Genomic DNA, 13,421 nt, shown 5'->3' on the forward strand with positions numbered 1-13,421 from the left:
AAACAGTTTTAATTAGTTCCAGAGAAGAAAACATATTATCTTCCCCTTGAAGCACATAATGCTTTTCCTTCAAAGGTTACAGCAACAAAATCTTCCATTGACTTAAATAACCAGATATCCATGCCCAACATCACAACTGAACTGCAGTATTATGGACCAGACCAAGCACCTTCCACATATATCAAGGAGACAGCCCAGACCCTGACTTTTTCTTATTTAAAGGCAAGTGTAAGGTACTGTGTTCCAGATGCAATTCAATTAGTTATACTACTCAGCTTTAAGCAAAACACACTTTATTTTTACTTTATAGTTAAAATACAAGAAGAGAAAAAATAATCTGTCTAACTTTAAAAGAATAATAGACTAGTTAAGTACGAAACAGCAACTGCTCCAACATGGTAACATCCCTTCAACTCACCCTTGGCAAGGCAAATTCAGTAAAATACATAGTCTCACATGTAATATTTTGCCAGTCCAGGAGGAAAGCACATCAAGAGAATCTTCAAGACCCCGACACATACTGAAAACTAAACAAAAACCCTAACCTGTAGGAGCCTGACTCCACCATTCATGCTCCTTCTACTGATCCAACCTATAAAAACAAACCCCACAACCCATAAGCCATTTAACTTACTGACCTGGAACAAGACCACTTGTCACCTCTGTTTCAAACTCTTTGCATAAAAATATTCAAGACAAATTACACCTTGGCCTGAACCTGTCCAAATCCCACCCCATCTCCGCCCACACATGTCCAACCGCCACCCCTGTCTGCACCTGTCCAACACCCACCCCACTCCATCCACACCCCGTTCAAACCCCAACCCCACACCCATCCAACTCCAACCCCCACACTAGTTCAACCCCAACTCCCCACCCGTCCAACTTGAACACCCCAACCGTCCAACCCCAACACCCCACCCACACCCATCCAACACCCCCACCCACACCCATCCAACACCCCCACCCGTCCAACCCCCATCCCTGCCCACATCCATCAAACCAGCAACACCACCCGCACCTGTCCAACCCGTACCCATGCAACTCCCACCCCCCCAACATCCATCCAACCCACAAGACCACCCGCACCAAACCCACATGTGTCCAACTCCCCCCTCACCCACATCCATCCAACCTGCACCATCCAACACACAACCCTGACCACACCCATCCAGCCCACGCCTCTGTCTGTAAAATCTAATTCCTGAAGTTATTGGAGGCTTTTTAAAATGTCACAAATAAAATATATCAACTTGCTTACCATTCTGAGTTTGTGTAGCTTGGGCTGCTTTCTCTGGAGCGTCAGAGGCTGAGGGGTGACCTTATGGAGGTTTATAAAATCATGAGGGGCACGGATAGGGTAAATAGACAGGGTCTTTTCCCTGGGTTAGGCGAGTCCAAAACTAGAGGGCATAGGTTTAAGGTGAGAAGAGAATGATTTAAAAGGGACCTAATGGGCAACATTTTCATGCAAAGGGTGGTGCATGTATAGAATGAGCTGCCAGAGGAAGTGGTAGAGGCTGGAACAATTACAACACTCAAACGCATCCGGATAGGTATATGATTAGGAAGGCTTTAGAGGGATATGGGGCAAGGGCTGGTAAATGGGACTAAATCAAATTTAGGATATCTGGTCGGCATGGACAACTTGGACTGAAGGTTCTGTTTCCAAGCTGTACATCTCTATGACTCGAAAACACAATTTTATCCAATCAGCCTGAAACAATATTCTGCATAAGAGAGCTTTTGAGATGATTAGGTGTTGAACTGTCTTTTTAATTGAAGGTTAAATGGATGAATGAAGATGGCCATGTGATCTGCTTTGAACTCTGCCTGACAACAATTCTGAATGGCTAGGTTACCATGGGGACAGGGGAGGCCCAAGTTTTGAGACTTAAGGTGGAAGGTGCAAAATTATTCTGTAACCACTGGCAGACTGGGATGAATGTTGACTGACTTACAATCTTCAATTCTTTGTACAAAAAGAGAGAGAGAGAGAGAGAGATCTGACACAGATAAAATATTGCATTTGGTCTGGTCAGCAGTGAATAGAAGGCCATAGGTCCTCAATGAGATATTGGGCAGAATGTTCTCTGGCTGCCAACATACACCCTGTGACATTATATGGATTTCAGAAATCTGCACTAGCAAAGCCAGGAAGAGAAATCACTAGAGTGGGCCCTACTACTGTTAGTTCAGGAATTCTGAGAAATGGTTACAAATTAGCAAAGTTCGGATTTTAGAAGTTGCCGGTGTTGGACTGGGGCGTACAAAGTTAAAAATCACTCAACACCAGGTTATAATCTGATGAAGGTCTGATGAAGGAGCAGCGTTTCGAAAGCTAGTGCTTCCAATTAAACCTGTTAAATTTTTGAATCCATTGAAAACTGTGAGCAACAATGGATAGTTTTGTATAAAGATTCTAACAGAAATTTAAACATCTTCATAAACATTATTGATCTTCATTGGGAATGTAACACAATGTAAGACTTCTGTTTCATCAAATCTCTAAAATCACAGCATATAAACACAAGACCACTGATGGTTACTCGCAACGATGCATGAAGCCAACCATATATACAGCAGTGAATGTAACTTGGGTGGGGAATCCTAAACTGCCTCAAAGGTGAGACAGCCTTGGAGCTGAAGTCCCACTGCTTTATTCTCGTGTAAAGTCAAACCAGCTTTTATGCTGCAAATGATCCTAGAATATGAAGCAAAATGTGTTATACTGCAAAATTAAACCCTAATATACAAGTTACATAGTAATATGGGCCTCATAAGATCATGTAATCCTAATGGAAAAAAAGTGAGATGCAGTTTGATATACTTCCATGACGTAAGTTTAAATGTAAATCTACCACAATGACTATCACAAATAGGGAAAAATTTATCAAGTATGCTTTGAAAATGATTACTGGCATAAGCAGACAATTCATACTCTGACTCCAAGCATTTCACATCTGTTCCACCATCTTGGAAACTCCAATTGGCCCTATGTGTTTCTAAACAGGCAACTTTTGCTTGCAACTCCAATTCCAAACAGTGTCATAACTTGAGAAATGCTGCAGAAAGATCCAGCAACTCACTTCGCCCTCACAGTTACACGTCTACTCATACTCTGAATTAGGACTTGTTTTCATTCAGTGATGTGATTCAGCACTACTGCCTCAATTCAACTACAAAATAAACACAAAAACAAGAAGCAGGAACACAATGTTGAAGGGAGAAAAAGATAATTCATGCAGAGGGTTGGTTATTGAGAAATACAGAAACAGACAGGATTGTAAACTGCTTAGGATAGATTGCTTCTAATAGGTTAATCCATTCCAGATAATATATTCATGTTGGTAAGTTTTATTGTTTATCAGTGAAATTTGTACACAACCAAAGCAGATTCACTCAGGCTGAAATCCATTAGATGAGCCAAACCTAACTCTACATTGAACTTGCTAAAAGTAAACACCATTGTTAATTAATATGCAATTTTCCTAAAATATTCAAAAAGACATCAGTTGGTATGCAATCTAAATTGAAATTTTCAGACAAGATTTTGAGCACAATAGGTGAATGAGCCTCTAGACAGAGAAATCTGCCATGAATTTAGCAGTGAGGGACTCTAAAGTCGATCTGGAAGTAATTACTGAGGTGCCTCTGCCCATCCCTCTATTGTATACCAAACCAAAAGACTGCTGGGTCCTTTCATTAGCCTGGCAGTGTCTAACTGCTGCAGGTCTCAAGTACACACCATTGTTTGAGCTGCAAAGTTCAATGAAAACAGTCCAACTGGGGAGTAAATCAAAAGCTTCTCAAAAGAGAATGTTAATTTTCCTCATGAGCAACCTTTCCATGCCACCACCCAATCCCCATCCCACAGTGAAGGGACTGCATGAGACAAGATTCAATGAAAAAACAAGTCTTTTGGAATTTCAACTGATCCTTTTTATTGGACCACGGGTGATTCAATATGGTCAGGATGCACAGGTACTCCACAGAATGGATCGAAATAGAGATGAAGAGCATGGGGACTATCAACCTGGTAAATCTCCCCTGATGTCACTCTCTGATTATATTAATTCTTTTGCAAGTGACTGACAAAGTTTGCTCTTGGTTGTGAGTAAGGCAATTGTGTCCTAGCCCAGCCAGCAGTAAGATTGAGGCACCACACCAAGTGATATGAAGGAAGGTGGAAATCAGCCATTGTCTACCATCAACATGGTGAACTGGTTTTATGCCCTTTTTAATCTTTTTACTTTTGACAAAATACGGAGGCTGTGGCTTAACCTTCAAGGTGATTATCCCCAGTTATTGGCTGTTGCAATGAGCTGTGAGCAGTAACATGCAGACTTGTTGAATGGACATTTGCGAGTCTATAATACTACTTCAGAAATGAGGCTGGTAACCAGATACTGCAACACAGGTGGCCACCCTCACCAGGTGTTCTGGCTTCTCAGAGTGACCCTCTTTTCCACACTTTATGCCAGTTCCTACCTGAAGGATGTATCCACGGACATAGTCTCGGAGAGTCCAGCCCAGGCCATGAAGGATCTGAAGCACCTCCTCCTGTTTCAGCACGCTGAAGAGACGGTCAAGAAGAATTTTGAGGCGCACTGGAACAGCCTGTGTTCCATACAACATTAGGCTGCTGATGTCAAACACCACATTGGACTGAACAATCTCCACCTGAGTTGGATGGTAGAGGTGTTGGGTGCTGAGCTTGTCCAATGCTGGAAAAAAGAAACAACAAATTATATTTAGTTTAAACTAGAGTCATTACTTAGCACAGAAGACAACCATTCAGCTCATGCCTGTGCTGTTTCGTCTGAAGTACAACCAAGTAGATTCACATAGATGATACAGCAGTGGAACAGCCAGGAAGTACTTGGTTGAACAAAAGGAGAGTGAAAAATCAAGAACTGTACCCCCAAACAGCTTTTGGGGCTGGAGCTAAAATGAAAACATTAAATGAATGTTTGATAGATTTTCGTTTTGCAAGGGAATTGCAGAATTAACTAAATAATAACAGATTACAAAACCAAGGCACATAGGGAGAGTTAAAGTCATAAATCAGACGCAATCTAACTGAATGGTGGAGTAGGTCTAGGGTGAAGAATGGCTTCCTCCTGCTCTTATGATTCTCAGCTTAATAAATAAATTAACAATAAATTTGTTTCTGTCACATTGAGTCAATTACTTCACACGACCCTTTTATCATGATTTTGAGCATAACTAATGATAAAAGCCAATCTTGAATGAATCAATCTTTTTATACATTAACAAAAATACATCACCCAGCTCTCCCTATTTTTGCTTTATTGTTATCAAACCCCAACCCAGCACCTAGCCTGCTGTCTCCCAACTACAAATGGCTTTACAGCCACCCATCCAGTCAGGACAGGCTGGATGGACAGTCCTTGAAATACCTCCAGCTAACCCTCCAGTTATTTCCTCCTCTTCTTCACTTCACAGCTCTAGTCTTGCTCTTTCCTCTTCCTTTTCTTCTTTGATAGGGCATGCTTGTACAGAGAGACCAAAATGAAGGGCCATAAACATTGTTCTGATAACAGGATCACAGTCCCAATGTATTTTTAGTCTTTTTTTTACTTTTAACATCAGTAACATGCTGGTTTTAAAAGGGGACAGCTACAGAAAGAAATCAGATTTAAATCCAGTAACTGGAAAAGTCCTACGTGCAACCAATGAATTTCAGACATATAAGTTAACCAGGAAACTTCAGACAGGGCAAGACTTAACAAGAAGAGATAATGAGGGATTGAATATCTCTTCCTTCTAAACAAAAAGCCACCTGATGCAGTTTGTTTTACCCTCCAGGAAGACAGAAGTGGACAGGGGCTATAAAGCCAGTTTCAACTCTACTGGAGTACAGTCATGGGACTGAACACTTTCACGAGTACCAACCAGGAATGGAGTATTACTGTGCTGTGAAAGTCTCAGATGAAAAACTGTCACTAGATACCCCTGTGCTGCAGATAAAGAAACCTCGCTTTCATTCTGTGTGCGCAAATGAGCTTTTTTGAAAACAGATCAAAAATAGAATTTCAATCAGCCTACAAAACCGAAAGTTTCAAAAAGTGATTGACTTCTGAACTCAGCGTTACTGATTACCTTCATTGCAAATGCTGCAATGTTTAACTGTCCACTCTTTACAACAATTCAGAGACTGATCTGCAAAACTGTGTTTTTCAATTTTTTATCTTTTTGTTCTCACGTTATTTCTAATTTGTGTGTATGTGTGCTGTATTAATAACCTTTCTCACATTTAGCAATTCATAAATTCACAGTGTTTGTTAATTCAAGAAATCCTGTTTAAATCAGCTTATCGCAAAAAGGAAGTTCATCTGTGTTTGGGAATAGTTTTCATAAGAGAAGATGGGATGACCAATGTCCACAGATTCAAGACATGGTGATGAAGGAACTATTTGGATCAGAAAGCCAAGATATTGTAAAAGAGAAAACACCCATTTCAAGAGAGCAGCCATGGTCCATGAAGGGAATCCATCAAGATTAAAGGTGCCCCAAATGATGTTTCGAGGCTACTGCCTGAAATCAGCAGGCAAGAAGTACACTGTTAAAGAAAGTCAAGAAATTAATGGTCCTCCACATAAGGTAATGGACTGGCTGACCGAAGAAGGGCTCATGCCCGAAACGTCGATTCTCCTGCTCCTTGGATGCTGCCTGACCTGCTGCGCTTTTCCAGCAACATATTTTCAGCTCTGATCTCCAGCATTTGCAGTCCTCACTTTCTCCTGGCTGACTGATCTAGCAGGAACATCATCAGTGAAGAATTCCAAGAGATATAAAGGCCTTTGAGTGTAGAGAGATTGTACAGACCATACAGAATCAAGAACAAAGTCAAGGTCAACAGTCCTCATGCTAAAGTCCTACTAATCTTCCAAGTTCTGGAAGAATTGTGAAACCTGCAGGCTGTCTGAATTAGTGAAGTCAGAGGTAAATGTAACTACATTGATGAATCTATAAATGTTAATGTTGGGAAAATATATGGAGCTTGGGGAGCAATTTGTATTTAGTAATGCTTAATGTTGGAGACTGCATTCAGCCCACCAAATCCAATGATATCACAAGGACCTAGGTGGAGAATAGTCAGAAGTGTGTAGGACCTTGCAGAGTGAAAATCAATATCTTCAGTTTGCTTATTACTATTTTTCTAATCAATTTGTTCAGAGATGTTATTACATACCTCTTGAGCAGAGGGAAACTTAAACCTGAGACTCTTGGTCCGGTGGCAGTATCATAGCACCACAAAAGCCCCCTCCAATGTTTCCTTATAGTCTTAGCAACAATTACTAACGTAAGTTGTACCTGATAACTCTCATGAAATAAACTAGAACTTGTTTAAGACAATATCCCCTTCACGTTTGGACTCTTTAGTGGTTTACCTCCACTGTTACACTGGGCCATCAGGAGGCTCCAGATCTCAGAAAAATAAATAAGGATGACAGAAACCTGCAAGGCAAAACATCACTTCCTCTATTCAATGACGCCAAGGTAAGATGTTCTCTTTGACCATCTTCTCTACACAGTTATGTTCAATTAAGCCTGTTGCTGTTCACTCACAAGAGTGTAGAACTCAGTTTATCACATAGTGATTACGGTGAACAGACCTACAGAACTGGAGACATGTGGTGGTAAGAGCTCGAAGTCCAGTGACGGTAGGGTGTTATTTGTAAACCTTGAGCCCAGCCCAGCAAAACAAACCCAGAGTTGAAAGTAATACCTGAAAAGGGGCTCTATAGTGACAGGGACCAGCAAGTGATGAATTTCAAGGCCCATCTAGTCACAAAATGGCAAAGGGGCAAAACTCACATGACAGCTAAAGCAGCATGGCAGAATGCCCTCTGAGAACTGGCAAGTAACAACAAAGAGAGTAAAGAAAATCAAAAAGCAGCCCCTGAGAGGAACAAAAATTCCTTTTGACAAGAGAAACGCACAGAAAAGGAGAGCTTCACAAGAAAGGAGTCCCATGCTATAGCAGGGTCAGGCCAGAGACAGCCAAGCCAGGGAAAGAAATCATGCGAACAGTGCACAGAAGGCAAAGAAGTTTAAACTCAAGGCCAGTGAGGAGGGTGGTGGAGAAAGATAGGTTGGGAGGCAGAGTTAGCCCACAGAGCACCAGCAAATGTCAGGCACTTGAGCGAAGTTTGTAGAAGGCCACTGCATTGCAACGAGTTTTGGAGATGGTCCATAGGAGCAGTGAGGATGTGAAAGGAAGAAAAATAAATAAATAAATAAATAAATAAAAGTCACAGCAAGGAATGTGGCAAGCTGCAGGGTCACCAGCTGAATAACATGTGCTCAGTGACAGTGCAATACACTACACATGGAGGTGGGAAATAACAGGATACACAACATCCATCAGAAGGCTTGCAAAGTAACTAAATGCATTCACCACCATTGCAGTACTCCACTGCCAGGCATTCATAGCCTGACCAGTCTTAGAAAGAACCTTGTAGTAAGAAAGAGCACGTCACAATTACAGTGGCAACACATATCGCAAGAGGATGAATTATTTTTAGAGACTATAACGACCCTGTTAGATGATATTCAGGATCCAGATACTGATGATATTGTGATCAAAGACACCAGGCTGCTGAAAGAGATGGCAACAGAGAAGAGCTTACAATAATTCAACCACAAACTAATACCAGCAAAGATTCGAAATGTCCTGAAAGCAGCAAGATAGTGTCAACGAGATGGATCCTGGAATACAGAGGTAGAAACAAATCTTTATTCAAACATGAAGTCATCAAAGTTTCAATGCTAACTTAACAACACTGAGTAAAAGATAGCCAGGTGATTCAATATAGTCAGAAAAAAAATGTTAAATCCCAAAAACAGCCCAACAAGAGCTATTTCAACAACTGCAAGCAGTTAGTTAAAACTATCCAGGAAAAAGAAGATCCTCAAATCCAAATTAGATAAAGCCAATATTGAATATTAGATGATTAGTGTCCTACTGCTGAAGCCTGCTGATGAATCTGACCAAGAAGCCGTGGTAGAATTCAAGATTTATTTCAGGAAAACAGCAGAAACCCAAACAACCGAGGTTTTATAACTAATGAATATCGCAGAAAAGACTTAAGAGAGACATCAAAAGGAGCTGGATGATATTAAAGTTGAGAGAGTTAGACAAGTCTGTTTATATTAAGGTACTGCTAAGCTATCAGCCCAGCTAATGTCTCTGACTCTAATAGCAGTTATGCAGCACTATCGAGCCTCAGACTGGAAAGGCAAATATCTCTCAGGGAAATCAAAAGCTGCAGTGACTACATGAGGTGGCAACAAAAGATTCTGAAATCTCACCATCAGCTGCGAAGAGCCCAAAGGAAAGAGAAACAGTAAGGATTGCAGATACTGGAAGTCACACTCGATAAAATGTGGAGCTGGAAAGACACAGCAGGTCAGACAGCACCACAGGAGCAGGAAAGTCAACTTTTCGGGTTCTGATGAAAGGTTTTTGGCCCAAAACATCGATTTTCCTGCTCCTCCAATGGTGTATGACCTGCTCTGCTTTTCCAGCTCCACACTTCATTGATAAGGAAAGAGAAAAATAGGAACACACCACCGAAAAATAAAATGATAGAAGATTCCCAGAAGTCCTGTGCAAAGGTAGCCAGAGTTCTTACACATTACACAAAAGCAGCAACACATTGGGTGGCACAGATGTACTCAATCTTAAAACAAGATCTTAAGGGGAGGAGACGGAAACAGAGAGTAAAATGTTCCACGTTCAACCAGAATGATTAAATTGGGTACCATTAAAGAAAATGGGGGAATGATATAGAAGAAAGAGAATTATGCCTTCACAGCAAGGATAGCTAGTAACTGTGTGTGAAAGGTGTTATATGTCATATTGTTGTCAGATAATGTAGAGCTTGAGCCTTGGTTTGTATGGCTTTGTCCTCTACCATCCTCTGGATACAGTCATGTTCAACAAAGCCTGTTGCCATTCATGCACAAGAAAGAAGATTTCAATTTACACTAAGGCAAAATCTGATCAGTCATATTGAATGATGGAACAAGCCCAATTGCCTGCTCCTGTTATTATTTTCTTAGTCCTGTCTTAATGAGTTCCTAATAACTCCCAGACTTAAACATTCTTCAATATTGCAAAGAACATTAATCAATTACCACAATCATAAAAGTAAGCAAATTACTCCAATTCGAACTGATCAAACTGTCATGAGTAGATAAAATAATTATATCACACATATGGAAAAAACTTATGGTCTAGTACGCATCATTTAACTATGTATAGCAAAGGAATGAAATTTCACCAAGGAGGAAACCATTATTGCAATTTCCTATTATCTTATTCCAACAAGACTTCAGATAACAGAGGTTTTATAGCTCTAGGCAAACACTATTGGAAGCTCCCAATTGCAAATTTTGCTCCAAACTTTGAACCAAATCCAAATTCACATAGTGTCCTTTTGATTTCATAAGTATCAAATTTCCACTGTGTCCTGTCTTGTGTTCTTTGAGGCAATCATGCAACAGTCAGCACCTCAAGATAATAACATCTCTGGATAAAAGCAACAGCATTAATATAATTGTTGGCTGATCTCCCTTGGAAATCTTTTAGAGTCTTGATTGCCGACCTGACACCTGTTTTTCCCTCCTCTGATCCGAGGACAGGTTTTCTACGACGGGTTGCCGGAGATGTGAAAGAAATAAAAATGAAGTAGTATTTGTCAGAAGGGTTGCCAGACAATTGTATGAAAATATTTCTGCAGTCTGTGCATGCTCCCTCCCTCACAATAAAAAAACCAGTCTCTCACTTTCTCTTAATTTAGTTTTCTTTTCCCAATCTCTCTCTGCTTCCTCCACTAACTTACATTCTTTATCTCTCCCTCAGTCTCTTTAAATTTTCTTTCTCCCTTTCCCTGAACTTCCAATTTCTTCCTTGCTTGCTGTCTTCTCTCTTGGACTCCCAGTTTCTCCTTCTCTCTACTCCAGGTTTCTCTTTTGACTCCCTGTTTTGCTCTCACTCCTACCCTGTACACTCCATTTCTTTCACTCTGTACTCCAGTTTCTCTTGTACTCTCCCTGTTCTCCCAGTTTCTCCTGTGATACTCAGTTTTCTTCCTCTTTCTTTCAGTCTCTCTCTGTGTACTTGCAAGGTATACAAGATATGCAAGGTCTAGTGGAAGTCACTCCTTATTTGTACTCAGTGTCTATGAGCCAAGTATTTCATTTTAATTGGTTTTGCTTATTTGTGAAAGAGCTTTATTTTTGTTAAAAAAGGCCCTAAAAGAATAACACTATTATATAAATATTCGATTTGGAACTCACTCAAGTTATACCAATTCCTTCTCAAAGAACCATTCAATGTTCCTGTTTACGAGGCAACAACTGGGTAGCTTTCTCCCAGACCAAAACTATTTTCTAAAGAAGCCTCTAGAAAGCACCGGAGTGTGGCCTTTGTTCATCTGCATGTGGTCTTCCACTCACCCTCGAAGGAAAAGCTCTCTCCAAGATTGCACATTTAGAATGACAACAAATCCACAGAGTGGAGGCAGACTGTTCAGTCTATTCATTCTTTGCTAGCATTTATGCTTGTCTTGTCACCTTTAATCAAACTGCACTAACTTCAAGTACTTACCTAGCTTCCCCAGAAATATGTCAAGGACATTCATTGCAAGAAGTGGAATGCATTGTGTATAAAGCAATGTAAACATTCTGAAAAGTGCCAAAGTATGAAGCATAGGTCTCAGCTTCCAAGTCATATTGTAATGGGCAAACAAAGCTTATATGGTAAAGTTCATCTTGATGATCTACTGACAGAGGTCATCCTATATTTCCTAGAAAGGTTTTATGGGAAACAGCAAGTGCCTAGTTTTCAACTTCATACAGTAATATTATTTCCCCAATGTCAGGGAGCTCTATAGAGCAATTAGATTTGACCAGACCACTATTCTGGCCTCTATCTGACAGAAAGGCACTGGAGAAGATGCAAACATGACTCACAAGGAATGGAGAACGGCATGGGTTGGGCTAAAAATAAAGACTGTAGACTGAACTGACTGATACCTTTACAATTACAAATATATTTGATAGATATAAAGAAATTTTTTCCATTTGCACAGGAGACCAATAAATAAAAGGTAATCACTAATAAATCTCAAAGAAAATTCTGGAGAAACTCTTTTACTGAGAAAGTGGAAATTGTTACTCAGGAGTTGTGAGGGCGAATGACACAAACATTTTAGGGATATTACAGAAACACTTTGGGGAAGGAAATGAAAGGATATGCTGATACAGGTGAAGATGACAGGTAGAAAGAGACTGATGTGAAGCATAAGTACGGTCAGGGGTCAAATGCTCAATTACTGTGGTCTGCATTCCTTGTGATTCTATGTAAAACTGGGTTCCTGCACTTTAAAATGCTGAAATCAGGGGGCAAGTCAGCAAAGGATGATGAGATTATGCTTTAAGATTGCCCTACTTAGCATTGTACGCATGCAAAGTGCACATTAATGTTGGGTTTGCATATTAATGATGTAACACATCTATCAGGTAATACAGTGACATAATCATTCCCAAACTCTACTGATTCCCCTCAGGTAGGAAGGTGCCAGCTCAGGCAGGTTTTCAAGTAAGCAGAGTTCAAGCTGCCACTTGTTCACAGCTTGCAACCAAAAGAGTCATAGAGTCATACAACATGGCAGCAGCCTCTTTGAACCAACTTGTCCGTGCCAATCAGGTTTTCCAAACTAACTAGTCCCATTTTCCTGTGTTTGACCCATATCCCTCAAAAACTTTCCAAGTCATTTATGTGTCCAAATGTCTTTTAAATCTACCACTTCCTCTGGCAGTTCATTCATTCTGCATATGAAACACCCTCTGTGTGAAAATGTTGCCCCTCACGGGTCCTTTCAAATCTTTCTCCTCCCACTTTAAAAAGATGTTTTTCAGTTTTGACCTTGCCTATTCTAAGGAAAAGACCCTCGCTATTCAACATGTCTACAGCCCTCATGATTTTACAAGTCTCTATAAGGTCACTACAAAGTCTGCTTTGCTCCAGTGAAAAAGATCTCAGCCTATTCAAAGGAGAAGCATTTGTTTTTTGCTTTGGGAAGCAATTCCCAATTTCATGTGGGAGACAAAAAAAATGCAGACGCTGGAATCCAAAGAAAACAAGCAGGAGGCTGAAAGAACACAGCAAGCCAGGCAGCATCAGGAGGTGGAGAAATTGACACTTCGGGTATTACCCTTCTTCAGGGTTGGAGAAGCAGCAGATAAAGGTGATGGGGCGGGAAGGCTAGGGTGGGGAGAGGGGCAGAGTGGTGAGGTAAGGATAGGTGAATACAGGTGAGGGGTAAGGCATGGTTAGTCAACGGAGGAATGAATCTGGTGGGTTGTTGGAAGGTAGGGTTGGT

The 13,421-nt window shown here is 40.7% G+C and overlaps 1 protein-coding gene across 7 annotated transcripts in view; it reads right to left on the reverse strand.

Annotated features, from left to right (window-relative positions):
- bnc2 (basonuclin zinc finger protein 2) overlaps positions 1–13,421 on the reverse strand; it is a 756,635-nt gene that overhangs the window by 284,936 nt on the left and 458,278 nt on the right. For all 7 annotated transcript variants that reach the window (XM_060840003.1, XM_060839984.1, XM_060839964.1 and 4 more), the window contains one exon: positions 4,492–4,727. In XM_060840003.1, the coding sequence (XP_060695986.1) occupies positions 4,492–4,727 (236 nt within the window). The remainder of the gene's footprint in view (positions 1–4,491; positions 4,728–13,421) is intronic.

This window comes from Hemiscyllium ocellatum, chromosome 2 (assembly GCF_020745735.1).
Source record: "Hemiscyllium ocellatum isolate sHemOce1 chromosome 2, sHemOce1.pat.X.cur, whole genome shotgun sequence".
Classification (NCBI taxonomy): Eukaryota; Metazoa; Chordata; class Chondrichthyes; order Orectolobiformes; family Hemiscylliidae; genus Hemiscyllium; species Hemiscyllium ocellatum.